Source organism: Fulvia fulva, chromosome 12, assembly GCF_020509005.1.
Source record: "Fulvia fulva chromosome 12, complete sequence".
NCBI lineage: Eukaryota > Fungi > Ascomycota > Dothideomycetes > Mycosphaerellales > Mycosphaerellaceae > Fulvia > Fulvia fulva.
In genome coordinates, this window is record NC_063023.1 from 1642004 (window position 1) to 1667638 (window position 25635).

General features: G+C 54.0%; 15 protein-coding genes across 15 annotated transcripts; 5 read left to right on the forward strand and 10 right to left on the reverse strand.

Annotated features, from left to right (window-relative positions):
• Positions 1 to 23: 23 nt before the first annotated feature.
• On the forward strand, positions 24 to 852 carry CLAFUR5_13797 (uncharacterized protein; the record flags this gene model as incomplete). The annotated part of the gene is made up of 2 exons (XM_047912945.1): positions 24 to 365; positions 484 to 852. The coding sequence occupies 2 exons, from the start codon at positions 24 to 26 to the stop codon at positions 850 to 852; spliced, it is 711 nt and encodes a 236-aa protein (XP_047768768.1).
• Positions 853 to 1217: 365 nt separating this feature from the next.
• CLAFUR5_13798 (uncharacterized protein) lies at positions 1218 to 1824 on the reverse strand (the record flags this gene model as incomplete). The annotated part of the gene is made up of 2 exons (XM_047912946.1): positions 1218 to 1341; positions 1391 to 1824. 2 exons carry the CDS (start codon positions 1822 to 1824, stop codon positions 1218 to 1220), a joined length of 558 nt encoding a protein of 185 aa, XP_047768771.1.
• A 772-nt stretch (positions 1825 to 2596) lies between these two features.
• CLAFUR5_13799 (Ferric/cupric reductase transmembrane component 7) lies at positions 2597 to 4525 on the forward strand (the record flags this gene model as incomplete). The annotated part of the gene is made up of 1 exon (XM_047912947.1): positions 2597 to 4525. One exon carries the CDS (start codon positions 2597 to 2599, stop codon positions 4523 to 4525), a length of 1929 nt encoding a protein of 642 aa, XP_047768772.1.
• Positions 4526 to 5062: 537 nt separating this feature from the next.
• Positions 5063 to 6027, forward strand: CLAFUR5_13800 (uncharacterized protein; the record flags this gene model as incomplete). Its single annotated transcript, XM_047912948.1, has 2 exons — positions 5063 to 5191; positions 5245 to 6027. 2 exons carry the CDS (start codon positions 5063 to 5065, stop codon positions 6025 to 6027), a joined length of 912 nt encoding a protein of 303 aa, XP_047769153.1.
• Positions 6028 to 6127: 100 nt separating this feature from the next.
• CLAFUR5_13801 (uncharacterized protein) lies at positions 6128 to 6574 on the reverse strand (the record flags this gene model as incomplete). The annotated part of the gene is made up of 1 exon (XM_047912949.1): positions 6128 to 6574. One exon carries the CDS (start codon positions 6572 to 6574, stop codon positions 6128 to 6130), a length of 447 nt encoding a protein of 148 aa, XP_047769154.1.
• Positions 6575 to 7943: 1369 nt separating this feature from the next.
• On the reverse strand, positions 7944 to 8786 carry CLAFUR5_13802 (uncharacterized protein; the record flags this gene model as incomplete). Its single annotated transcript, XM_047912950.1, has 1 exon — positions 7944 to 8786. One exon carries the CDS (start codon positions 8784 to 8786, stop codon positions 7944 to 7946), a length of 843 nt encoding a protein of 280 aa, XP_047769151.1.
• Positions 8787 to 9277: 491 nt separating this feature from the next.
• On the reverse strand, positions 9278 to 9769 carry CLAFUR5_13803 (uncharacterized protein; the record flags this gene model as incomplete). The annotated part of the gene is made up of 1 exon (XM_047912951.1): positions 9278 to 9769. The coding sequence occupies one exon, from the start codon at positions 9767 to 9769 to the stop codon at positions 9278 to 9280; it is 492 nt and encodes a 163-aa protein (XP_047769152.1).
• A 300-nt stretch (positions 9770 to 10069) lies between these two features.
• On the reverse strand, positions 10070 to 10870 carry CLAFUR5_13804 (UPF0591 membrane protein; the record flags this gene model as incomplete). The annotated part of the gene is made up of 3 exons (XM_047912952.1): positions 10070 to 10219; positions 10280 to 10584; positions 10702 to 10870. 3 exons carry the CDS (start codon positions 10868 to 10870, stop codon positions 10070 to 10072), a joined length of 624 nt encoding a protein of 207 aa, XP_047768846.1.
• A 1430-nt stretch (positions 10871 to 12300) lies between these two features.
• On the reverse strand, positions 12301 to 13123 carry CLAFUR5_13805 (Hydroxylase/desaturase CTB9; the record flags this gene model as incomplete). The annotated part of the gene is made up of 3 exons (XM_047912953.1): positions 12301 to 12656; positions 12776 to 12899; positions 12965 to 13123. 3 exons carry the CDS (start codon positions 13121 to 13123, stop codon positions 12301 to 12303), a joined length of 639 nt encoding a protein of 212 aa, XP_047768868.1.
• A 14-nt stretch (positions 13124 to 13137) lies between these two features.
• On the reverse strand, positions 13138 to 13434 carry CLAFUR5_13806 (uncharacterized protein; the record flags this gene model as incomplete). The annotated part of the gene is made up of 1 exon (XM_047912954.1): positions 13138 to 13434. The coding sequence occupies one exon, from the start codon at positions 13432 to 13434 to the stop codon at positions 13138 to 13140; it is 297 nt and encodes a 98-aa protein (XP_047768843.1).
• A 702-nt stretch (positions 13435 to 14136) lies between these two features.
• Positions 14137 to 17017, reverse strand: CLAFUR5_13807 (putative ubiquitin-conjugating enzyme protein 17; the record flags this gene model as incomplete). The annotated part of the gene is made up of 5 exons (XM_047912955.1): positions 14137 to 14326; positions 14429 to 14555; positions 14656 to 15082; positions 15165 to 16680; positions 16926 to 17017. The coding sequence occupies 5 exons, from the start codon at positions 17015 to 17017 to the stop codon at positions 14137 to 14139; spliced, it is 2352 nt and encodes a 783-aa protein (XP_047768845.1).
• A 470-nt stretch (positions 17018 to 17487) lies between these two features.
• On the forward strand, positions 17488 to 18656 carry CLAFUR5_13808 (Acyl-CoA thioesterase 2; the record flags this gene model as incomplete). The annotated part of the gene is made up of 2 exons (XM_047912956.1): positions 17488 to 17733; positions 17820 to 18656. The coding sequence occupies 2 exons, from the start codon at positions 17488 to 17490 to the stop codon at positions 18654 to 18656; spliced, it is 1083 nt and encodes a 360-aa protein (XP_047769149.1).
• Positions 18657 to 19181: 525 nt separating this feature from the next.
• CLAFUR5_13809 (Dynein light chain Tctex-type) lies at positions 19182 to 19853 on the reverse strand (the record flags this gene model as incomplete). Its single annotated transcript, XM_047912957.1, has 2 exons — positions 19182 to 19580; positions 19839 to 19853. The coding sequence occupies 2 exons, from the start codon at positions 19851 to 19853 to the stop codon at positions 19182 to 19184; spliced, it is 414 nt and encodes a 137-aa protein (XP_047769150.1).
• A 477-nt stretch (positions 19854 to 20330) lies between these two features.
• On the forward strand, positions 20331 to 20959 carry CLAFUR5_13810 (Vacuolar transporter chaperone 1; the record flags this gene model as incomplete). The annotated part of the gene is made up of 3 exons (XM_047912958.1): positions 20331 to 20364; positions 20527 to 20749; positions 20842 to 20959. The coding sequence occupies 3 exons, from the start codon at positions 20331 to 20333 to the stop codon at positions 20957 to 20959; spliced, it is 375 nt and encodes a 124-aa protein (XP_047768520.1).
• An 836-nt stretch (positions 20960 to 21795) lies between these two features.
• Positions 21796 to 25189, reverse strand: CLAFUR5_13811 (PAB1-binding protein 1; the record flags this gene model as incomplete). Its single annotated transcript, XM_047912959.1, has 5 exons — positions 21796 to 22229; positions 22279 to 24213; positions 24266 to 24536; positions 24649 to 24847; positions 25074 to 25189. The coding sequence occupies 5 exons, from the start codon at positions 25187 to 25189 to the stop codon at positions 21796 to 21798; spliced, it is 2955 nt and encodes a 984-aa protein (XP_047768518.1).
• Positions 25190 to 25635: the final 446 nt, after the last annotated feature.

A 25635-nucleotide genomic window follows, 5' to 3' on the forward strand; every position in this document is an offset into this window, starting at 1 on the left:
TGCGAGTGTATCCATCCTTGTGCATGAACGCAATCAATCAGAAGCACAAGGTAAGGCAATGGCTGGCATGTGTGTTAGCAAGGAGTGCATGCAGCATGCAGTCTGCCTGTCGCGATAGGCGCCCGCAGGTCGTATCTACACATCTGGTTTGCGGACAGGCTGCTGGTCTTGTGTTGACCTTGCGTGGTGAGTGTGGAAGTTCTCCCATCATGTCAGACATGTATTGCCAGAATGTGTTCATCGTTGGACCTCAGAGGAAAGAGAGCAACGGAACAGAGCGGGCGCCGGGGGTCATTTCCGAAGTGAGTATCAAGAGGACGAAGATCAGCCGCGAGCAGATCGCCAGCGCTCCAGATCCATGCCTTGTGAGTAGGCCCTCGTTCCAATCTTTTGCTCATAGAACATCAAGAGTCTGGACATTGTCGCATCTGCGCGACTCGAAATGTCGCCTCAATTGACTCTTCCCACAGACTCTCCAGAAAGCCATCCTGCAAGCTCAATTTGAAGCAGAAGAACGCCGTTCATCCTGTAGTATACACAAAGCTGTTGGTTGGTGAAGATGCAGTGCAGGATCTTCTCCATACGCCGCACTGGCAAAAGCTGCAACAGAACATGAAAGCCGGGCTCGTCTTCCTATGCGAAGCTGGCTGCCACTGGCTCGTAGATGATGGCATTCGTCTCATGCCGACAAGTGCAGAGGGATGGATGAAGGTGGACCATACGTTTCGGAGCATGCTTGGTGAAAGAGCCATGGCTTATACCTTGGTACCGAAGGACCTTGCAGTTGCTGATCGTGTCGAATTGGTGCTCAGTCTGTGCGAGAGACGTGCGGATACTCCGCGCCTACACTGAGAGCGCGGGTGGTAGCAGGATAGGGGGGGGGCGGCAAGCCAGGTGCGCGCTGCATGGACAGGTCCTGTTGATGAGCCCGCAGCAGCTGCGCGAAGCATTCAAAGGCAGCTCAGATACGCGTGACTGAGTGTGAACACGAGCAAGGTCGTCAAGTCTCCCTGGACCTCACCGATAAACAACAGAGACGCAGGAAGCGACTTTTGCAGAACAGTCGTCCTCCTCAGACTCTACATCGTGATTCTCATCCATTGTGGGACACGTCTATGCTGTTTGACTCATTTCCCTTCGTCGACATCGTGAGGCACACTGCACTGATGACAGAGGCCGAGCGAAGTCTGGTCTATCCATCCCAGTTGCCGCACCAGCTAATGTGCATCGCAGTGCATCGCAGTCGTCGCTGTCCAATCCCCGATCACAACGCTGCCCAAGAACGTTCCGCCTAATATCGACATGAAGTAGCCCACGTTCATCGTCATGACTGCTAACATCCTAGGTGGCGTCAGCAGAGCGTCAGAGGCAAGGGCACGCCAGGACTTACAGAAGGTAGCTAACACCCGCCAGGACCGTGTCAAGCACAGCACGAGCCAACGCCTCGTTGATGTTCCAAGGCCTCTTCGCAGTCGCCAACAGGCCCAACTTCACGTCGTCATCACGCTCTCGTCGAAGTATGCTCGTGTCCCTTCGGTACGCATGCAGTGCTAGTATGGCCGCGAAGTTCGCTCGTAACGCAATGATACCGCGAAATATGGCCGCGAGCACGATCAGGAAGATACAAGTGCCGACATACTGGCCTGTTGTCCTTGGGGTCCAGCCTTCAGAGTACAGCGGCGTTGAAGTCGAGGTGAAGAAGGTCATCATCATATCTCCCATCGACATGATGCTGCCATGACCCATGTCGCTCATGTCAGACATCGACGTCGACGAGGCCATCGCCCCCGATGCGGTCGTCGTCATATGCATAGAGTGGTCCATTGTCGGTGCCAGGAGCGATCGGGCAGTAGTCCTTTTGGTCGTTCAGTTGAAGTCGTGGTGTCGAATCGATGCGTTTTGATCGGAAACCCTGGACCTGCAGCTCCGGGAGACTCAAGAACTTCGCTCGAGGGGTCGATGCTATGCAATGTGCGAGACTTGAGAAGGTTCTGGAGCGGTGGATTGAAACTCGCTCCAACAATCGGCCTCATTCCTCACTCAAACATGCTCGACAATGCACTCGCTGGATCACGGCACGCGGTCCCGTCTGCTGGCACTTCCCATCTCGCGTGGGATGTAACGTGGCGCGACGTGCGTATCAAAGCGCATGGAAACACTCGCAAACTTGCTCATTGACGGGCGGGAGTAGCCCGCTTCTGGCAGGGATCGACTATGTTGAGGTCTTCTTGCGAAGTCACTTGCCTGTGCCACGTGTGCTGAGCAAGAGTGGCATGGTGCCGCGTGTCTTGGACTTCACACTCCAAGCAGCACTTCGCCCGGAACAAAGTGATCGTGAGTGCATTTGAGCACGGCGAATGGTCCTGCGGCCACACTCCAATCAACAAAGCCCGAGGTAATGGCCATGTGCTGAACACGCTTCTGGCCCACGTGAAACCGAATATTGTACAACTACTACGGGGCCGGCCGCGGGTTTGACACCCTTGTCGCCACAAGGAAACAGCTGCGAACGTCTGTTCGTGCAGAGCCAGTACAGCTTTCACACTACGACGAGACGCCTCGAAGAACGATCCGTCCAGGGCGTAGCATTGCCATCATGGCTATGTCGCACGGCCATGCCATGAGCATGAAGCCGTGGCTAACACAGCCGGTCGTGCTACACTCGTCGCGAACACACAAGTGCTCACTCAACACGACTGCACAGTGCGAGTGGCAGCAAGGCTACTGGAGATTCTGGTACGAGGCCGATCACCACTTTGCACTGCCTACCGTCGCCCTATTCCTGGCTACCATCCTCCTGTTCGCAATACCATACACACTCTCGACTCTCTGGCCACGCGCCGGCTCATCCTCAAGCATAGTCCGTAGGGCGAAAGCCTCGAACAGGTACTTGGCGTACAAGCAATTCAGGATAGGCAGGCTCAACTGGAACTCTGCGCCTCTTGGTGTGCTACTTCTCGGTGCAGTGGGCACAATCTACTTCTTCGCTATGACTCTTGGCCCACGACCATACTACTGGCCAAACCAAAAGAGCCCACCACTGTCGTTTGGCAACTCACCGCCAATAGCTAACCGCGCTGGATGGATGAGTCTTGCCTGCCTACCATTCGTCTTCGCTACCTCGCCGAAGTCGAACATGATTACCGGGTTGACTGGGGTCAGCCATGAAAAGCTACAAGTCTTCCATCGATGGATAAGCTACGCCATGTTTGTACTGGCGCTGATACACACCTTTCCATTCATCATCTTCCACATCTGGAAAGGCGACATGATGTTGGAGTGGAGGACGGACGTGGTCTATTGGACCGGTACTGTTGCAATCCTGGCACAGGCCTACCTTACCTTTGCAAGCATGAGTCCACTGCGAAACATGGCCTACGAGTGGTTCAAGGCTAGCCACTTTGTTGCTGCTCTACTCTTTGTGGTGTTCTTCTTCTTCCACTGCAACTATCGCTTGTCGAGCTGGGACTACTTTATCGCCACAGGCGTCATCTACTCGCTGTGCTGGCTGCACTCCTCACTGAGAGTCTGGTTTCAGCATGGTCTCGGCAAAGCAAGGATTGACTTGATGTCCAACGGCTTCATCCGGGTGGCTGTTTCCACCAAGACCACATGGAGAGCAGGACAGCATTACTTTGTGCGGTTCATGGGGATTGGGATGCATGCTTGGACAGCACACCCATTCACAGTGTGCTCGCTACCAACCAAGGCGCATTACTATGAAGCCGCAGACTCCGAACTCGTTTTCTACATTCGCCCTGAAGGAGGCTTCACGGCTCGACTAGCCAAGTATGCTGAGAAGCATCCCGGAGCTCAGATGAGAGTTATGCTTGACGGACCATACGGAGGCATCGATATGCCTAAGTTGGAGCAGTGTGACAGGATGGTAGTGCTTGCCGGAGGTTCAGGTGCTGGCTGGGCTTTGCCACTGATCGAGACATTTCTCCGGAGGAAGGACTGCGCTGCATGCTGTGACGCTCCAGCTGAAGTAGCCAAGGACTGCAGCTTACCGTCCATGCGAGTGATCCTTGCAACAAGAGATCTCGCCACCCGAAATTGGTTCGAAGAAGCCGTCAGCGAGTCGCTAAAGAACTCTTTGATTGGTACCTGTCCTCCGGGTCTGGTTGTTGAAGTGCACTACACTGGTGGTGATGAGAACGCAGCTGCTCCGAAGATCACTGGACAGTTCTTGAACAAGTTGGACGAACCGGAAAAGGCGCCAGATGCACACCTGGTACCACGAAACGGCACTGGCTCGTCCGACTCTGAGTCAGAGGACGACAAAGACCAAAGAACCCGCTTTGCGCGGTCGCTCAAGGACTTCAATGCCAGGCCGTATCTGCCGACCGTGGTTGCTGAAGAGTGCGCGTCCGTGGATGCAGCCACATCCATGGGCGTCTTCGTCTGCGGACCTCTGAGCATGCAGAGCGATGTTGCCAACGCTGTCGCACAGGAGCAGATTGCAGCGATGAAGGATGGGAAGAGGGATGTGTACCTTCATATGGAGCACTTCTCTTGGGCATAGCATACAGAAACTTCGACAACAGATGATTCACAATCGCCATATCGACAGCTTATACAGTTCCTGTTGGCCATCCGCCAATCGAAATGAGTGCTGAGTACTCTCCATGATTACAACGAGTCCACATGGTCCAAGAATGGCTTCATGCTTATAGATGCCGCAGGTCTGCTGATGCTCTACTGGCTGTCGCACTTCAAGCCGGTGGTTACACGAATCTGCGAGTCTTTGTGGTCGTGCCATGGTCTCGAATTTTGCCGTCAGCGGAACGCAAGCGCCTCGTCTTGGCTACCACATACGCTCATGCAGCAAGCAGCTCTTCCCGGCACTATGGCTCATGCTGCTCTACACCATTAGGGCAATGTCGTGTGAACGTCAAGCAAGCCCACAAAGAGAGTGGTCGCTTGAGGAATCATAGTGGAAAGTTTCTGTACTTACCATGACCTCGGTCCTTCCGTTGTGTTTACAGGAACGGCGCAAACTATATAAGAACACTACTTCGCATCGTCGACTGCGTGACAGGAAACCCAGAGTACTGACAGCATGGCCTTCATCAGGACAAAACTAGCACCGCTGCTGCTTCTAGCAACAAGGACTTTGGCACAGACCGCTTGCTCGAGGCAGCCAACGCTACCAACAGGCAGTGGCCCAGTTGCCACACCAGACACTTTGGTACGTCTTGCATCAATCCAAGATATATCGACGTGCTTCCGACATGATCTCAGGAAGCATTCTACAGCCTCCCAGCCATCAATGACGCAGCTACCAACGCTCCTGTCCCGAGTGGCTACACAATAGCCTACACCAATCTACAAACGACATCCAATGCCGAAGGCTACCAAGGCTACTCACTATTAGACTCCTACAACGTAACAGAATGTGCCAATCGCTGCGACACCAATGACCGCTGCACGGCCTTCAACATTGCCTTTGAGCGAGCACCCACTGTCGATCCAACTTCCGACGCTGAATGCTCCAACCCACCATCGACTACTCTGATCAAGTGCGTCCTCTGGTCAGGCCCCCTCTCCACCTCCAACGCTGTCAACAACGTCCAGGTCCGCGGGAACTTCACTGTTGCCATAGCTGGCTCAAATGCCTACAACAAAGTCACTCCTCCTGCCCTGCCCAACTACGTCGGTCCCACCAACCTCGGCCGCCGGACCTTCTCACGTAGCGTCGGAACCTGCAGCAACGGCACCCGTACGGGCATCAGGGAGCTACTCTCATACGCTCCGACAGATCCATTCAATGTAACGAGATGTGCGACCGCCTGTGATGCTGAGCCTCAGTGTCAGTTCTTCGCGACATGTGTTCTGACAAGAGAAAGTGGGGCCCAGTTTGGACAGATCTGTACGTTCTATCGCCTGCCTTGGGGCAAGGAGTATGCTACGCGAAGACAGATGAGCTTTGATGGGCCTCTGTGGGATGTCAGTGCGAGCTTTAGCTATGCGAAGGTTGGGAGTGAGGGGATGTGTCCTGCGGCTCCGCCTGAGGCTTCGCAGTGAAACGGGAGGATAGATCGTTTACGAGGGGTGTACTGTCTACTGATGCTCTAATTTGGAACTCACGCTTGAGAGAGTGTTTCACACCGCAGTTTCGTCAGGGTCATGCAGTTCTAAAGGGACCTTTCGAGGTCATAGCCCAGTGCTCTCTTGGGATCCACTCATCCATGTGGTTCCTGTAGTGACGCTGCTGCAGATGACGATACTGCCCTTTCGGGACCTTCCAAGCTCCAAGGCCGATGGTATAATGATTGCACATCTGATCCTGCAGTCTTTCTTCGAGATTGTGCTTCGCCTGGTTCTTCTTCCTTCTCAAGGTCTCGACCCGCTCCTCAATTTCGATCTGCTCTTCCGGCTCGAGATCATCAAACCCTTCGAGTAACTCACCATATTCATCTTCTTCCTCCTCCTCTACCCCCTCCCCCTCGTCTCCAGCCATCTCATCATCAACAAGAACGACCCTAACATCCCACTCCTTCACCACTCTCTCCTTCATCGCCTGCTCATACCACTGCTTATACTCCCTCCACTTCGGGTCCTCGTACCCCATCTCGAAGCACGTATCTCGATCGCACTCCTGACAAAGACTCACCTCACAGCCCTTACACTCATACATGATCTTCATGTGCTGTACCTTTTTACACAACGTGCACTCTTCTGTTTCGGGGAAACACCATCGCGACCTACAACCAGTGGAGTTACCGCACGCAGCGCAGCTGTAGCAGCGATGGGATTGGGATCTCGAGAGCCGGACTGGGCAGAGGCTCGGGGAAAATACCTTGGCGATTGGGATGCCATTGCGTCTAGGGATTTTGGGAACTCGGCGGCTTCTCATGGGGTATCGGGGGGAGGGTTCTCTGTGCACACGACTCAGATCTTGGATCCAAGGTGGTTGTGCGCCGAAGGGCCGGGACTTTTTCTTGTCTTTCTTCTTCTTCTTGGAGACAGTGGATGGCATCGTTGACTGCGACTTGCCCTGGGATCTAGTGGCCTTGGGCTTGCTGGAAGCTTTCGATGGCATTATAGTGTGGGACCTGCCCAGGAGTGTTATGTGTCGTGTACAGTGAATGACAGAGAACCAAGGACGTTCATACCGAGGGAGTTGTGAGAGTCAGTATCTTGGACAGAAGGAACAAAGAGCTTGAACTATATTCCTTTATCCTGTATTGTTGATCACAATCGAGACAAAGCCTTTCCTTTGTGCTCATTGTCCACCTTGAGTTGGGGAACGCCCTTGTGAGAGCCGCAGCTCTGGCGCTACTTTCATGCTCCACACCATGTACGCTATGTTGAGATGCCCAATAAACAAGCATACACGAGCGTGTAAATCCTGGAACACATTCTCCAATGGCTAAACCTCCATCAAGGACCTGAACCATACTCATACTCGTAGTCAATATGAGCATTCACTAGACGACACACCATCAGCGACCCTCATCCTTTTCCATATTGTGGTGAATGGACATACCGCGAAGACCGAACTTCCATCTATACGCCTGATGGGAGAGCGCATGAAGGCCGCAAGGACAGACATGTTCATGGCAAATCGAGCATCTGTAGACAATGCCGGAGACCCACTCCCGGCATGCGGCACAGATCACACCTTCGGGCAGAATCAGGGGCTCCCCGTTTCTGTTGCACATGTGAGGCGTCGTGGAAGGTATGAAGGATGGGTTGGTAGGATCGGAGTTCATTGAGGCTGTGAGAGCTGACGGTCGTTGTGGCTGGAAGTGCTGTTGACGAGTCCAGGGTGTTATGTGCAGTGAAATGCAAAGATGGTTGATCCAAGGGGTGTAAGCGCGTCTTATAGCTCCGGCGCCCATGTTAGAGGTGGAGATGCACGGTGTGTCTTGTCTGAGAAACTTTTGCCATATGCGAGACCGTGTGCCTCTAACACCAAACAGTCTCAAGCCCTGTCTCTAAGTATCGATGCAATCAAAGATCCGCTGCCAAATATGCAGCCCCGGCTTCATCGGGTTTCCTTCTTCGAAAGGCACGACCTTGAGACCGAGCAAATCGACATAAGCCTTTACAGTCTCAGCATCCCATCCCTGAATAGCCTCTGTGACATTCTCACACTGCAGCAACCTGGCAGCCTGTGTCTCTGGAAGCCCCCTTCTGCGTTTGCGTGCATCATGGGCTGGGTCCCGGTGGTATACAGCGGCATCGATCGCAATGTTGTGCGACGTATTATGACCTGGGTTCAACCCCGCTGAGGTCCGGCCTTTTCTGCCGATGTACACAGCTCCTGTCGTAGCGAAGGATGCAAAGCCAGCACTTGGAGGAAGACTCCATGCTAATGAAGGCTTGTCGGGGGCTTTCAGGGCGGAAAGATGAAGGTATGCCTTGTGGTCGTACGACTCACCGTCGGGCTTCGCGCCAGGCCGGGAGGCTGTGATCCATAGGGCGTTGACGTTGGCATGCTCTTGAACTTTCTTCAAGACTTGTCGTTCAGCAGGATAGCGAGGAGGGCGCGCTCCATGTCGTGTCGCTGGCGTCGACAGGAAGTCGTAGAAAGTGTGATCTGCAGTGTCGAATCTGGGCCCGGCTGCCCATTTAGCGACGATTTCAGCTTGATTCAATTGATGAAGCTCATCACCAACAAGGTCAATGAGCTCTTGAGGTAGTCGTTCATGCAGAATCTTGTTGACTAGGCTCTCAACATGCGTCCTGTTGACAAGAAAACGGGTCCCTATGAGGAAGCTCTTCGTCCCGGTAAAGATGCCATACAGCAATGAAGTTTGGATTTCGATTTCGGTCATGGTGTGTCTTGAGCAGGTCTCTGGTTGATTCTTTGCTTGGGTTCTGCTTTTCCTTTTGAGAGCGATGTTGTCGTGAGAGGAGCCATGTCTCTGCGTTGGTTCATGACTGTGCAAATTCTGATTGCAGTGTTCACTGTTGCGAAGGTCATAACACGAAGCATGCAAGCCACAGTTCTTTGTGCCATGCACGTGAGCTTGACAGGCGCCTCGATGATCACTGTCTCGGAGCAGGCCGGAGCAGCGTATCGCCTGTAGTCCATACTGTTGAATTGTGCAATTGACTGAAGGTCAATCCCATGAGGCATGTCCCCGTGCCGACTGCCTCCATTTCACGGCTTGTCCAGGATCGTTGCTGCTCATCTCTGGTGGTATAGCTCCGCCTCAGCGTGACGAGCCGACTCTGCACCGGCTCATGGTGACCACAGATCTCTTGAGCGTACCACGTCGGCTATTGAGGCATAGATTTTAGTGGAGCTGACCCAACTCATGGCTCACCCTCTTCCCGCTGTTGCGACCTCGCTAGACATCCTACTCTTGCACCTCTCCCTCCACCGTCCCAGCGCCTCTCCCAGCTTCTTGTCTCCCTCAACCAAACAGACCTCCTCAACCCTCTCACAAAGTTCAATGATCTCCTGATACCTCCTCTCATAATACATCTCGCCCAAAGCGTACCCAAGTAACATCACATCCTTCTTCCCCAATACGATCTTCTTTTTCAGCTCTTGTGATTCTGCGCACTCTTCATTCTCCAGCTCATTTGCATCGGGTGCGCTCGGTCTGAGGTATGGTACAGCTCTGTATAGCGCATCGAGGTTGTTGCCAGTATCAATTTTTGCGCGGTAGGAAGCTTTTTGCGCTTGGTAGTCGGCTTCAGACTGGAACGTGCGTGGGACGCTGGGAGTGTCGCCGGCGGCTGTTTCGGCGTAGTCGTCGGTGTCCACTTCGATTGCGAAGAGGCTGTCGTCGTGATCGTCCGACATCATGGAGTGGTGTGTTCCAGATCGTGGACGAAAGAGAATGTGGAAGGTGCAGGGATCACGTGGGGTAGGTCAGACTGATGAGACCAATATGGGACGTTTCTGAAGGGTACCAGGCATCAAGCAGCGCCTATTGTCTGAGCGCGTCGTGCAGCACGTATCTCACGCGGCCCACAATGGCCTATGACACTGGAGGCATGTTTGTATTTCTGGGTTCATTGCCGCCGTGCTAACATACAAAAAAGTATTTTGACGCGAGTCCCACGTCCCACGCTTCCATTCTCCTTCTCAGAGCATAGTCATCGCTTACTGGAAGCGGGCGGCCTCGAATGGAGAGGTGCGGGTACCCCACCAGGTAAGGAAGAGCGACAGACCAACAGTCTCGAAGATGCGGGCAGTGGCGCCAACGGCAACGGTGTCGAGTGGTCGCTTCTCAGTGAAGATCTGGGCGATGAACTGCGATCGCATGTTAGCTTGTGTCTTTGATTTTTGACTGATGTTCTTTATCATTCTTACCGATGGGGCAGATGAGGCAGCGAAGATCAAAGCGCCGAGGTATGCGGCACCCTTGTAGGAGAGTGTGCCAGTAGCGTTAATCAGAGCACCAACACCGTAGGACTGGACGGCGGAGCCGACGAGCGATGTTCCCCATGCGGATGCGGCAGATGCGGCCTCCTTGGACTTGAAGAACTCTTCAGAGCTGTTGGCCTGCTGGGCGCGGCGGTAGGTGTCGCCGAAGACTGGGCCGAGGATGGCGAGCGAAGCGGCGTGGTTGAAGACGGTGCCGAGGGCGATGGCGGATGGCTTGACTGGTGGGAGGTCTGCGAGATAGCAATGTCAGTTGCATGCTTCATGCTGACGAGTTCGAGATGCATCTGCTGCAGCCAAAACAAACATCGCACTGTTTGCGGCTGGTCGCAGCGTGGAGGGGTACGTACAGTGAAGAGTGGCCATTTTGGGGATGTTTGAAGTGCTTTGGAGTTGATTGAGGTGATGGGAAAGGAGTTCGAGTGTTGATTTCGGGAGGTTGTTGATGAGATGTGGTCGTGGTGAAGAGAATGGCAGGAGGTGTTTTGAAGCCAATTGCACCTTCCAGCAAAGCGCCATGTCGTCATGCGAGGTGGCCCAGGCTCCTTCTGTGGCGCTCGTGATATGACGTTTGCAGCGATCAGTGCGAAGAACCTGGAACTTCATCTCGGCAAGAAGCGCCATCCACCATCTCATCATGAACATCACATGCCATACCTCCTACTACGTTCTCGATGTACGGCCCTTTAGGCTGGACCACATCAGAACAATGCCGCGGCACTGATTCACACTGTACTGACACACTTGCTCCTGGTCCAAGCGATATGTCTCCATTCATCGGAGAGAACTCGACCAAGCCGTGGATGGTCTTGTGCGTATGTTCGCGTCATACCGTGGGCACATATTGAAGTGCAGGGCAACAACACCACAGGTAATGGGTCGAGTTCGACGGAAACCTACGATGACACGCAACGATCTCAAGGCGTTACGCTTCACTCAGTAGGTCGTTGTCCGCTAGCGTGGCTCAGACGATTACCACAACGATTTACAGTCCAGCTTTGCCCCTGATGGCTCAAACAGACAGCAAGTAAGACGTTCTCAAATAGTCATTCTGTACGAAAAGCTTTGGGGTGAGGACAAAGTTGGTCAGCATGCCTTTCCATTTATCCACGCTCTACTGCCGCTGTCGCTGCACTCTCCTGGCTCGCGGACCAGAACACAGAGAGCCTCAGCGACATGAAGTCATCAACCACGCTGGAGATGTCTCGAACGATACCTCCCACTCAGCAGACGGCAGGTCGCCCTTGCAGCTTCCTGCAAAGATTCCCGCCCGAGCTTCGCAATATCATCTATGCGCTTACTTTCTCCATCGAACAAGACAGCGAGGTCAATTTACTGGAGGCAGCGCCGCCGAGCGGAGCGTTAACACAGACTTGTGGTCAAATCTACTCAGAGGCCCGGGCCATGTATCGACATGCTTACCGAGAACACTGGCGAACGTCTCGATTTACCTTGCAACTTACCGTGGACGACAGAGCTCGAATGTCCGCATCTCGATTCGGGAATTTGGACGAATGGCAGAGAGCATGCTATAATCAGGAGCGCGCCGTCCTGGACAGCATGGCCCATCTGGAGGAGCGGAATCTACGACCAATCCAGGATAGCATATTGATCCAGATAATGACACTCTCAACACTTGCCGACTTCGAATCGTGGCGTTCCAACTTGGACATGCGGACACCCAGCAAAAGACGAAAGCGGAATCTAGCAAGCATCACGTTCAAAAGGACAGCGCCAGTCAAGGCGCAGGTTGTGTCCTGGTCGCTGTTCAGACTTTAGATCAGCGACAGACTCGAAATTGGACATCTGAAGTCCCAGCATGATTTCAAATAAGTCATACTCGACTGTAAGCAACTATATGGAGTATGCGTCGCACCACAGTCGACACTAGCCTACGATTCCAAATTTCAGCATAAATCTGGCTCATCACAATCCTCAACGTCACAGCCTCACAACCTCGCCCTTCCCGCCTCCTTCCCAAATCCATCTCCCTCCAGCCCAGTTCCTTCCCAAAACACAACGCACCTAACTTCAAGACTCTCCCTATTCAGTCCATTGTCCGTCGGCATCTGGATCGCACTATGCGGCGCCCTCCTCGCCCTCCCATTCATAGCAGAATCAAAGCACTTAATGAAGAAAAACTCATCCAGCTGCATGTTGTTGACCCAGTACCATTTCTGCCGCGGATTGTAAGCGAGCTGCCAGATTTCTCCTCGGGCTTCTTCGGTATCTCTGTATGCGCCAGCTGGCGTGATGATGGGGATGGGACGGAGATCGGAGTCGGGGACTGTGGCTGCGTCGCAGACTGCTAGGGGGTCGCGAGTTACGGGTTTGATGGGGCGCCTGAGTACGGGAGAGGATATTAGCAATGCGAGTGGGTGGAAGAGCGTGCGGCAAGATCTCTCGCCACTTTCATGAACCTACCAGGCATTGATGATGGCCCAGCGGTATTCCTGGGCTTTCTCTCAGACTTCAGCAGCCAGCTTGCGGTCTGTCCAATTGTCGAGCATACGCTTGAGGAGAGAACAGGCGCCTCTATACGATAGGTCTTGCAAATCATTTAGCCATACCGTACAAAGTGCGGCACCAGAGAAGTCTGCCGAGCTTACGAACATGTGCAAAAGTCGCCGGCGCCTCCAGCTTCACAATCTCATCATCTCGTTTCCCTTCGGTAGCTTTCAAATCATCCTCATGCGAGTACCGCCGTATAATATGCCCCATGGGATGAAACGTCGTCGCGCCATACCTACCCTCCAGTGAGCACCTCTCCATCCTACGACGTCACCTCATTCCACATGCCTTTTCCGCAACAACATCTCAAACTCCGGATAGACCCTCTCCTTGATCCTATCATCATCATCCCACTTCCTCTCACAGCTGGGACAATCTTTGACGTATTGAAAACCATTTACATCGAGGTTGAATTTGTTCTCCACCAGGCGGAGGTTATGGATCTTGGTGGGATGCGGGTCGTATTTCTTGCGCCTGGTGCGTGCGGCCATGACGGTATGCGGCATATCGGGCTCGCCTGGAGGAGGGGTATGATAGTAGTTGATCTTGGTGGTGAGGTTGGTGGGCTCCATGGCTGCGATATCTGGGTAGCCCAAAGATGTGAAGATGTTTGTGGATGGGGTTGGATGGAAGCGCTGTCTATGTTATATACACTTCAATGTCAGCGGTAGTTACTACGTGCGGTTGTTAGTTTGACCCGAGAACGCGAGACATCAAGACAGCGGTGCGGCGAGTAATACCAGGATTGCGGAACTCCACATCCTGTTGCTACGCCCTGGTAGCTGGAGCTGGGTGGGTTACCACATGCATATCCCAGTCAGGACAGGATCTAAGCTTTGGAAGCTCGTGGGCCGTGGCAGTCAGTCTCTTCGGAACTTGGCTTCCCGATTGCAGACAGTGCTACTCGGTCTCGTTGCGAGACCGCCAAATCTGATCGAGGCCAGGCATTGTGCTGCATGGCTTGACATGACTGATAGAGACAGTGTTGATGTCTGCCGAGAGACTTGTCTGTTGTGTTGTGCTATGGCTCCGATCGTGCATAAGCAGTCAATTCATGTATCGGAGTCGCCGCGAGAGCGAATGTGTAGGCTGTGCGGGACTCCACTGTAGTATGCGGGCCCAGGCTTTCCGGTCGGAGTGAACATTCTCCATTGCAGAGTGACACGTCGTACTGTACTGAAGGGGATATGATATAGCACTGACTGCGATCGCTCTTTAAGAAGCGGTGTGACTGCGCTCTCCATATCGCTATCGACATGGGCTTATCGCTCGTACTAAATGTACTGACCGCGCGGGATCCCCTTGCTGAGCTTCGACACAGCATCTTTGAGACATTGCTGCAGCAAGATGGTGGGTCCACCCGTCTCCGATGTCCACTTGCTTATTGTTGCGCGGATGTCCTTCTCGTTGGTATGGAAGTGCTGCTCGATGATCGCACTCCAGATATCATGTCGATCTTCGAGCCTGCGAGTAGTGTTAGCTAGAACGATCTCTCCGAAGTTGTATCAGGGCTTCAGTAGCTGCTCGATGTGATGAGGGATGATGCGCGTCGCGCAGTGCACTCACCAACTTATCATTGCATGCTGTATGGTCTTCGGCTGGAGGAACTTGTTGTAGCCAACACTCTGCGCGTTTCTGGCATCACTGTTGCCTCGGCCAGGTTCGTTGAACCAAGGAAAGTCGCAGAATATCACTGCGAAACTGATCAGCGTGGTATCACGAGGTGCCAAGCACTGACATAGGCCCGGTCGTCCAGGATGTAACAAGCGCGGCGTGGCGCGATTTTCACTTACTGGCTTGTATGCTGACAAGTACTTGCAATAGCGTGCTCTGCTTCGCATCCCACTTTTCGCCTTCCCAGGTACCTAGTAGCGAGAGGCAGACCTTGCCACAATTGTACAAATTTGGATTGAAGCGGACCGAACCATTTCCCGTGGTCCGGAGCTGCATCTGAGGCGGCTTGGTGGGAAAGTCGTTGTCACAGAGTAGATCGAATTCGAAGAGACCATTCTCGTATGGTGTGTCTTGAGGTCCGATGATGATGACCTTCATGACATCCGGGCGCGAGGAGCCATAGCGGACGAAGATACCATCCGGAAGGCTCGTTTGCAGTCGGCTGATCTCCTGCATGATACGCTTCATGCGCCCTGGCAGGACATGACTGCTCGCTTGTGGCTTTGATGCCAAGATATGATTCTTTAGGATGTACTCATCAGGAACCTACAGAGACTTCACGTTAGTGGTGGCCGAGAAAACACTCGCTCTTGGGTCGCGAGAGTCCGCCACTGTCTGACCCACTCACCTCTGATACCGCATACTCCTTACGCCATGCATTCTTGGCTGGCGTCGGAGCTTTCTTCGCGGAGCTTCCATTGGCTTGCAAGAAGTCACGAAGATCGATGAATGCTTGGTACAGCTGGCTCTCTGTCGGGTCAGTGCTATGGCTCAACATCATACTACACTGCACTGCGAACTCTTGCAAGCACTGCGATAGCGGCTGCACGGTGTCTACTTCCTTTCCGCCAGTAAGAGATGCTTTGCCCAGCGAGATTTTGAGTAGACTAGCACCCGAGCTTCGTACGACTCGCTCGCCGAACACTAATGCGCTTGTCAATGGGTGCATCGCTAGGGTCTGCAGCAAACGTGCCAGAGCGTCGTAAAGCTTCTTCTGTGTCGTGACTTCTTCCAGATCATTGTTGCGAAGAAGGCCCGCAGCTCGCTCGAGAAGCGAGCTGCATAGGAAAAGTGCTTGCAGTTGCCTCGCGTCGAGCTCAAACTCATCTTCGCGGTCGAAGGTCGGTAGCAGAGCGCGGAGTGCATTCGTCATCTTAGCAGTCATAACATCATCGTCATCTGACGGCTGTGTCATCTTCTTTCCACTGGCTGGCTGTCTTGCATAGCCATAGCCGCCGCTGTATCCAACGCCATTACCCGCGGCGCGCTTCGCAGTTTTCGTGCTTCGCCGCTTGTCAGGCTTGTTCTGCTTCGAGTTGGCGTCAAAGTCGCAAAGCAGGGCCCAGATCATATAGAGTCGCGCGCGTTTGTCGTTGTGTGGGTTGCGACAGTTTTGGCAGGGTATCGCTATTAACCGGCCCTCGCTGTCTTGAATGTACTTCGAGAATTCCAGTACGTGGCTCTCGCTTTTAACGACGTACTTCTTGCAATTGTGGCACTTCACACCGGTAATTGCTTCTGCGATACTGCGAACGGTTGCTTGTACGACTGCGGGCTGAGGTGTAAGCTCAGAGTCCGGAGGTGAGATGGCGTTGCGTGTCGATGGCCTCTCTGTATGATCTTGCTGTTCTGTGCCACTGGTTGCTGTACCATCATACTGAGCCTGTAGAGAGCGCGCGTATGCTTCATCGCCATGAATGGAATCGACCCGCTTTGGTGATCCACGGCATCCCGATATTGCAGGTCGGCCATCGTATTCTGCTTGTAGTTGACGCGCCAGCGCTTCGTCGTCGTTGTCCGCCGTCCGTGGTGCTGGGAAGCGACTCTCAGGCTCGGGATCGTCGTCGTCGCTCGAAGCATCGGTCGGGCTCGACTTGCTGAACAGTCGGTCAATCGCCTGTTGGATGTCACCACCAGCTGTCTTTAGAGCCTTTTTGGCCTTTTTGATATCAAACCCCATGTTGGTCAAAATGCCAAGGTTGTGGTCGTGGTTCAAGATTTTCGAATGAGCTGTACTCGGGAGCTGGTCAGTCGTATCAGAGCTCATTTTTGTGGCACTATTGTTTGATGTATCCTCAATATCAGCGAAGTTGCCAGGCTCGAAGAGGCGCCTTCGTTTGCGCCTTAGCTCTTCGCGGTCCATACTGCTTTGCCGTTACCTCAGTCGTGCATGTGGAGGTGGAAAGGGTAGTGGGCGGCGCGCTCAGCCTCGCTTGCAATCTTGCGAACCTTTTTGCCTTGTTCAACGCCGTTCTACTGTATGATGGTTGATGCCACGAAAGTGCATCGAGGTGGTGTTCCTCGTGGTAAGTCACTGTTGGAGCGCTGATGATTCGCATGCTTCATGTCTGCACAAGGAGAGCGCATGGGAATTGTCGCAATCACTTACGAAGTGAAGTGTCTAAGGCAACAACTGATCCCTGCAGGTTGAGTGAGGCCCGAGCGTCCAGAATCTGCAGTCGCTCTGACAGTCATGAACATTTCTTCTCTAATACACCGACGGGCCACTGCTGCGATGCACGACGCTTCACGGCTGCCATGTATACCGTGGCATATATGAGCCCTTCAGACAAGCTGCTGAGTGCCATCACCGCGGACGAGCAAGGCAGCTCTCCTGCTGTCTTGCAGCTGGGGCGCAGCATCTCAATGGGCTATGGGGCTTGACATCTGCAAGGCTGCATCGGTCGACCGCAGCATGCTTGGTGAGTGGACTGTAGGGCGAATGAGGCCTGATAACAGTGTGAAAGAAGAAGGACAAGATCATGCCTTCACGCCTTGCTGACAGCGCCATTTCCTTCCGAGTCGTTCGGCAAGGGGTTCCGAAGAAGCCTCGGTACAGCTTCAAACGCTGACCAGGGTACTGACACGCAGTTGAGACGCATAACTACTGCAGTGACCAGTTTCTTCGTACATATGTCTTACAATTTGGGAGAAGAAAACAGACCGATGAGATGAGCGGACCTGGCGGACGGCCCTTACAGTACAAGAAGGATCTTGAGAACTACCCCGGCAATACATACCGATCGTTTGCCGATCTCATCAAACTCGAGAAGATCGATGAACGAACATATCGATCGATAGCACCTCCCTTCGCACCTGGAGGACCTGTTGGTGTGGGGAGATCATATGGAGCACATGTCTATTGTCAGGCAGCATGGGCTGCTGGTCAGACTGTAGACAAGGGGTTTCTCTTACATGTAAGTCAACTCAACAGGGGTGGTCTGACGACACCCGAACAGATAGCAATTGACAAATCGCGATAGCGAAACTAACATCTCACCAGAACGTTTCCGGTAACTTCATCCTCGCCGGCCAACTATCCCTCCCCTTCGTCTACAAAGTCCACACAATCCGCAACGGCCGATCCTACGCCACCCGCATCGTCAACGTAACCCAGTCCGAAAACGCAGGCATCTGCTTCACCTGCATATGTTCCTTCAAGACCCCAGAACCACGACAGATTGAGACACAGGAGTCTCTTGACCTCTATGAACACTACTCTTCCGTCCTCAACGGCCAGCCACCTTCCGTCCACCCAGAGTGCCCGGGGACGGACTTGCCATTCTACTGGGAGCGCCGTGCTCGAACGGGAATCAACGATGCTTTCCCCGGGCTGGAATGTCGTAAAGTCGATATGACGGCTTACAATAAGGACAAACATCCTCTTGATCGAAGGCAACTCATCTTCTACCGCACGATCGGCGACATGCCCAACGATCCTAACTTCCACCTCTGCGCACATCTCTACGCCTCGGATCGCAACTCCCTCTACATCGTCTCGAACCATTTAGACCTAGGGGATAACTTCACACAAATGTCCTCCCTCGTCCACACCGTTGTATTCCACTCTCCGAGCGAGGACCTGATGTTCGGGCCTCCGTCGACCACCTCGTCACCCATGGACGAGTCCTCGGGGAAATGGTTCTGCATGGAAGCATGGGGAAGTCGTGTGGGTAGTGGAAGGACACTGTACCAGTGTAGAATTTGGGACTCGCAAGGACGGCATAGTTTGACGGCCATGCAGGATGGGCTGTTGCGTTTCGTGACTGGGAATGAAGTTACGGAGGAGAATGGGACTTTGCTTGAGGAAGTGAAGGGGAGGTGGAAGGAGAAGCTGTGACAGACTGCATAAAATTTTGACTCACATAATCTACTGATCTAAACGCACGCAACAGACTGCTTGCGTGGAATCCCAGCTTTCGTGGCCACATATTCGCTGGCCCTTTCTCCAGCTATCCACATTTTGGGACGCCCGAATGTAAGTGCTGCAAAATCGGGAAGAAAATGCAGTAATTCTGTGACAAGTCGAGTTTCTTCCTCCCAAAATATCAACGTACGAAGCTAGGGTATACAGCTGGTTGGCATACATACACAATCCCATGCCCACTCGCGTCGAGCCATGCATGCTACCAAAGAACAAACGCCTCCAAACGCCGTGCTTGCACACTCGTACAGGATGTCGTAGAGCACAAAAAGTTCGAGCCAAATCGAATCCGCCACAAGAGCCGTTCCTTAAGCTCGGCGTGCCCCCTCTCCTGATGGTCGTCATCTCACGACGCCATCAGATCGCGCCCCTTCAAGACTGTGCATGGGCGCGTGGCGTATCGGTTCCTCCGAAAGTGATTCATTGCACGAAGCGGCCCTTTCACACCGCAACCCACATCACACTGACCACAATATCCATCCCCTTGCCCTCTCCACCCTCATACTTGTAGCTCCACATGCCATCCTTCTCATTGTTCCAGAACGCACCGCTCGCACTATGCATCCCTCGCCTTCCCACCTTCTTCCCGGCCTCTGCACCGCTCTCGCCTCCCCCTCGTGGGTCGCTGAGGTGCTGGATGATGGTCGTGTTCACGATGAACTTGTACTTTGGCGGTGTGTCTTTGTCTGTCGAGGACTCGGAGATGACGGCTTTGAGGATCGAGTTGATGATTGTGTTGTTCCAGGACTGGGTCTGGGCGTGTTCGTAGACTGTGGTGGTGCTGATGGCGGAGTCGCAGGCGTCGGAGCAGATTTGGCGGAGGCGGGGGGTTGGGATGGGCTGGTGAGTGTAAGCGTGGGATCATCGAGTTGCGGGTGGTATGTTCGAATGTTCAATTCGTGGGAGGGTGTCGCTAGAGGGCACAAGGAATCGAGCAGTGGCATAGGTTATAGTGCAGTGTACGAGACATGCGCTGTACGGGGCGCTTCAATCCGCTAGGACACTGGCACGCGCTTCTCGAGTATCACCGACACCCTGCTATGTGTTGCACGGGAGGTGATGCAGTAAGGGCATAGTCATGGAAAGCTGCAGCCTTACCGAGTTGCTGGCCATTTCTTCTGGGGATTTGTTGTGGTAGGGGTTCGGTGTTATTTCTCGGCGGTGATGTCGTTCAATCGTCCTGTGTTTGTGGAGTATAGAATGGAGAGATGGCTAGAACGATGAACAACAGACGATGGTGGTGCTGTCTTATCCGGCGCACAATTTGGTCGTGTTCGTAATAAGGCAATGTAACAGCAGCTGTTTCGGGCAAGGAAGTTCGCTGCAGCAGCGTCCGGCGCGCTTCACTTTCACAAGCCGTGCAAGCTCTCGCCTGATGTCTGCAGACTTGCCGTCTCGGCGCATCTGATCTGCTTGCGGGGGCGTTGGTCTAAGCTTTTATGCCGGCTCAAGCATCCATGTTGATCCGTCCCACATGTTAGGTAGGAGCTGTTGATTGGGTAACATGACATCTGCCAGAACCAGACCTCTTTTCTGGTTCACCACCTCACAACATTCACTCACAAACAACAAATCTCCTGGATTGCAGCCATGTCGTCGCAACCACTACTACAGACCGCGCCAGGTATGTCCGACGGCAAGCAACATCAGTGGTTTAGAGCCTGGTGGAGCATTGGAGAGATACGCATTGCACGATGCGCTCGCTTCACTAATGGCACTACGATCTAAGCCACTGCTCGAAGTCCTGAGGTACCCTCCACGGCACCACTAACAACGGACTTTCCAGGCAAACGTATCGCCCTCCCCACCCGCGTCGAGCCCAAAGTCTTCTTCGCCAACGAACGCACCTTCCTCTCATGGCTCAACTTCACCGTAATCCTCGGCGGCCTGGCCATGGGCCTGCTTAACTTTGGCGATCGCGTAGGCCAGATCAGCGCAGTTCTCTTCACACTGGTAGCGGTAGCGGCCATGATATATGCGCTGGTGACGTTCCATTGGAGGGCTAAGAGGTGTGTCCATGATACACTTGGAGGGACAAGGCTGGGGCATGGGAGCAGGAAGAGAATACCACGGAACACAAGCTAATGATGGGGTTTCACAGCATTCGAATGAGAGGACAAGGAGGCTTCGACGATAGGTTCGGACCTACGGTTCTGGCGATCGCGCTTCTGGCTGCGGTTGTGGTCAACTTTGTGCTGAGGTTCACGGGAACGGCCTAAGAGCTGCATTGAATCAGGGAGAGTAGCAGACAGCGAAGACAATGTATGAGTCGGACAAAGTCATATTCAGAGGCAGGATGCCTACAGAGCGCAAAGGGCAGCCGTAGCGCGGAAAAGCACGCCAGAGGAGGGCCGATATGCACATTTGGTGAGATGCGAAGCTTTCAGATCACATCAGAGCGGCCGCACGAAGAGGAAGGCGAACAACTTGTACAATTATGAAGAACTTTTGAAACGACAGTACGGTACATGCAACGACATATACGTTCGGAGTCAAAGGAAAGAAAGCGTTTCACCAAAATTCCTCTCCATTCTGTCCTAAGATACTATACTGCTATCTCTTCACCTTCTTTCTCACTCACCAATTTTCGACCTCCACCTATCTTTCGCAAAGATTTGCACGTCCAATAAAGATTGTTGACTGAGTTTGTGTGGCACTTTCAGTACCAGATACCCCCAATAAGGCCACGGCTTCCTCACCTATCGCCATCCCTGAAGCCTCTCTAGTCCAGTCACGAAGATCTGGCCTGAGCTGGCCGGAAGTCTCAGGTTTGGCCTTTGTGCTCGTCTGACTGTGATCGAGGGCTGTCGCTCATGGATGTGACGAGGACTTGAGCTGCCGCAACTGGCCTTCTTTTGCTCCTCTGCAGGTACCCTGATAAAGCTTGGTACCCAATCAGACAGCGTCAACGACGTCGACTACGTGTCGGCCGTGGTCTTAGTAACGATTACGTCGTGTCTCGAAATCATCGCGCTGCGCTGATTTCAACTGGAGACTGGACGCCTGAGCTCCGGACTCTGCCGTGTATAGTCCAATAGTGGTTGCTTGCGACCCTTCACTTGCCCTCGTCGCCTTGTGGTGGAGCACCCATGCCCGGGCTACCGTGGTTAGGAACAGCGTGCTGCTGTCTTGGTGTCATATGAGGAAAGCCGCCCGACATCGCTCTCTGCTGCTGGAGGTGGTACGGATGGGGTTGTCCAGGAGAGGGAGCAAAGTTAGGCTGCATGGGCATGCCTGGCTGGAAGCCTTGGTGCGAGCCGCCCGGTTGCATCATTGGTGGTCGAGGGCTGTTGTTATTGTATGCTGCCGGGCCGTGCTGCTGCATGTGCGGCATATGTGGCTGAGCATGTGGCGGCATTGGCGAATAGTTCTGATTAGGCACGGGTCCGTTCATATAGCCTTGGGACGGGTTCTGTACCATCATATGGCCGCCCATCTGTGGTGCTCGAAATTGTGGTCCTGGCGGGAAACCAGGCTGCATTGGACCCACTGTAGAAGATTAGCACTGTTCAAACTCAGACCGATGGAGTTCACTTACTCTGCCCTGGCATCTGTCCTGGCATCATCATGGGTGGTCCACCCGGGAGGGATGGTTGTCTGTATTGCATTGACGGGCTCATACCATATCCTTGCATCGGTTGAGTGGGCATCATACCCATAGGTGGGATCTGTGCATTGAATGGTGCAATCGAGACTTGCTGTACTCGTGGTGAGTTTTGCACAGATCCATTGGGTCCCATATGCTGCTGCAGGCGAGGGTCGAACGCCGGGCCTTGGCCGTGCTGTTGTGGGTAAAACGGACGATGGGTTGGCGTGGACATATTGCCGGGCTGCATGTGCGGTGGCAGCTGATGCGCGTGAGGCATCTGTGCGTTCGGATTCGGTGTCTGCATTGGAGACGGGCCTTGACTGCGCGAAGGCCGGGGCGGGAATGCTGTCAGGTATGACGAGTTTTGATTCGCAGGCGTGTGAGGCCAGGTAGGAGGAGTGTTGTATGCCTGTGGAACGCCGCCGTTCGAAGCATACTTCTTCTTCTCCGCTTCGCTGTACTCCTTTCCGGCAAGTCTGTCGACCGGGTTGTACTCGGTCTTGAACTCTTTGACATCCTTGACCTTGTTCTTGAAGAAGGAGACGGTAGTCTCTGTAGGTGGGGTTATGCCGCTGGCCCTTCGCTGCGGACTCGGTGTCGTGCCAGTCGGCGTGAAGTTTGACGCTGCTGGTCGGAATTCGAATGCCTTGACGTTGAGCCGCGAGCCCGGGCTTAGAGGATTCTCCGCAGCTGGAGGGCCAGTAGGCATCCGCATGTCTGTCGGCAGTGGCTGTGGTCGTAAAGGCATGCCGGGAAACTGGTTGTGCATGCGCTGGTTGTTGGGACCACGAGGCGATGGCATGGCCGGGCCACCAGGGCGCATCGGCAGACCAGCCATGTTTCCTGACACCCGCGCTCTTGTTTGCTGGTTGAAATATGCCTGATGGTTGGCGTTAGCAACGCTACCCGCTATGCTGCTCGGTGGAGCCGGCGAAGCCGCCGCCGATGCCTTGTCACTAGTCTTGTCCTTCGCTCGCCCTTCCTCCTCCTTCGCTGCTTGCTCAGCCTTCTTCTTGATCTCGGCCTGCTTCTCGGCATCTTTAGCAAGTATGGGAACCAAATCGTCGGGCACACGGCTCTTAAGCTTGAAGTTCTCCGAGAATTTCTTCAGGTCGTTGAGCTTCACATTCTTCTCCTGTCTCTGAGAGGCGCGCTTCACCTCTTGTGCATGACGGACCTTGAGCTTCTCGCCGTTGGCGAAGTTTCTGAAGGCGTCGGCAGTGTCGCGAACTCGATCTTCAGTCGTGCCCTTCTTGGCGACGATTGGTGCTGCTGACACAGCGCTTTCGGCGTCTGGTGCGACTTGTTGCTTCGCAGCTTCGACGTGTGGTGCAGGTACTGGCTCGGGCAAGGCGGTCGACGGTGCTGTGGTCTTGACTTGAGCTGAAATGATAGCTGGATCGAATGGAGCCCCAGGCACAGTCGGCAGGGCGGTCATTTGCCGTTGCGAAGGTGGAACGTATGAGTTGACACCTCGCGTGGGCAGATTTGAGGCCTCACGCCTGACTCCTGAGTACTTGGCCTCCTCGTCCTCCTCGCCGTCGTACTCTGCGTTCTGGCGTCGCTCTTCAGCAACATGTGCGTTGGCTGGAGCAGAACCCTCGATCTCACGAGCAATCTTGTCCGCCTTCGCCGCCAGACTCGAGTACTTGGGGTCATCTCGTCTGATCGCCGTTGTGTACTGCTCTTCGTCATATGTCGTATTGATGCCGTATAGAGCCTCGTTGGTCGCAAATTGATCCCAGGGACCGTTAGAAGACTCAAGCGACAGATCAACAGACGTGTCATTACCTAGGTCGAATGGCTGTAGCTCGCGTGCTCGTAGCATATCCGATTCACGGGCGGATATTTGGGTGTCTGTCCTGAAGGACGAACCCGCAGAGCCTGAGAGAAGGTTATGTTAGCAGTCGTACCAAGTATGGGAGGAGTTACATACCATTCTGCTGAGATGTCACGGGTGTCGTGGAGACATCCTGCACGGACAGATCGATGGTGTCTTGAATGTCGAAAGCAAGTATGTGATCGCTGCCCTCGCCGATCAGTTCTGGTTCGTGCTCGGTCGTGCCGTTGACCTGGCCGTCGCTCGCTGGTGCTATCCGTCGCGCCATCTTGATGACATATTGCGTTTTGGTGGACTGCAGAGATGCAGCGCTGAAGACACCACTGTACTGCTCGCCATTCTTTAATGTGATGCTAACATCCTTGCCCTACGCTTGAGTTAGTCTATGTTGCTGCAGGTCGGTCTCGCCGCGTTGCGGAGGTGGTGCAGGCCGGTGTAACCATGACCATCGCAAAGTGCCGGCATGAGTGCTTACGTACAACAAATTGTGCGAAGAGGAACATGGAACGATCGTGTGCATGCTTGTCTGCATTGAGGTCTGTCGAGCTCTTGAGTTGCTGACCCTGCGACGGGAGCTTGGGTAGAGGCTTTTCGGTGCCATTGGGTGTGGTGGACGAGTTTCGCGACGTGATCGGGTTGCGCCCGTTCTGCCAGGCGTTGGCGGGCTGCTGCTGCTTTCTGAAGCGCCAATACATTAGTACAAGTCAGAGTGGGAGTTTGATATGGTATGGCGGGGTTTGCGTCTGCAATGCATAGGAATGGTGAGGGCTGCCGCCGCGAATGTGGTTGTCGCGACCGGCTACACGACTGAAGCGTGCTCAAAGCATGCATGCATGCACGCTCCAGGGCAAAGTGGAGTGCTGAGTGTCTCGGGAGGATTGTCGTGTCATTGGGGAGGTCTTACTTGTGCTGTCCCTGTCCGTCCAGTGCTTTTGCACTGCTGCTGCTCTTCAACTGGTGCTTGGACGCAGCGGTCGCGTTGCTCGTGTCACCGCCGTTCATGTTCGAGACAGCCGACATGGCAGCTCAGGAATGAGACGGCGGGCGATAGTTGTACGAAATGTGCGGCGTCTTGGTCGACGAGAGAGGTATGGGAGGCTTCGTGCTGCGCGCTATGTGGAGAGAGCTCAAGGCTCAGGGAGGCCGTCGATCGTGTGTCAGGCCGCACAGCGATAAGAATGGAAAGGATAACGCCAGTCCCCAGTCGTGTGCTGAACAGAAGAAGGAGCCGGGCTGTGGAGAGTGCAGCCACTACCACGCTGTGAGGGAGAGAGGGGGAGAGGTGTTGTGTGGGAGTGGTGGAGTGGTGGAGTGGTGGCGTGGTGAAGTTGAGTGCGGATGGAGTAGCTTCAGAGTGGCCGACGGCCGTGCGATCTCTCAGGGCTCCGGGGGTCCCAGTCACGAAGGTTAGAACAAGGTCGACTTGACCGAAGTCACAGCAACGACCAGGCACATGAATCGTAGCT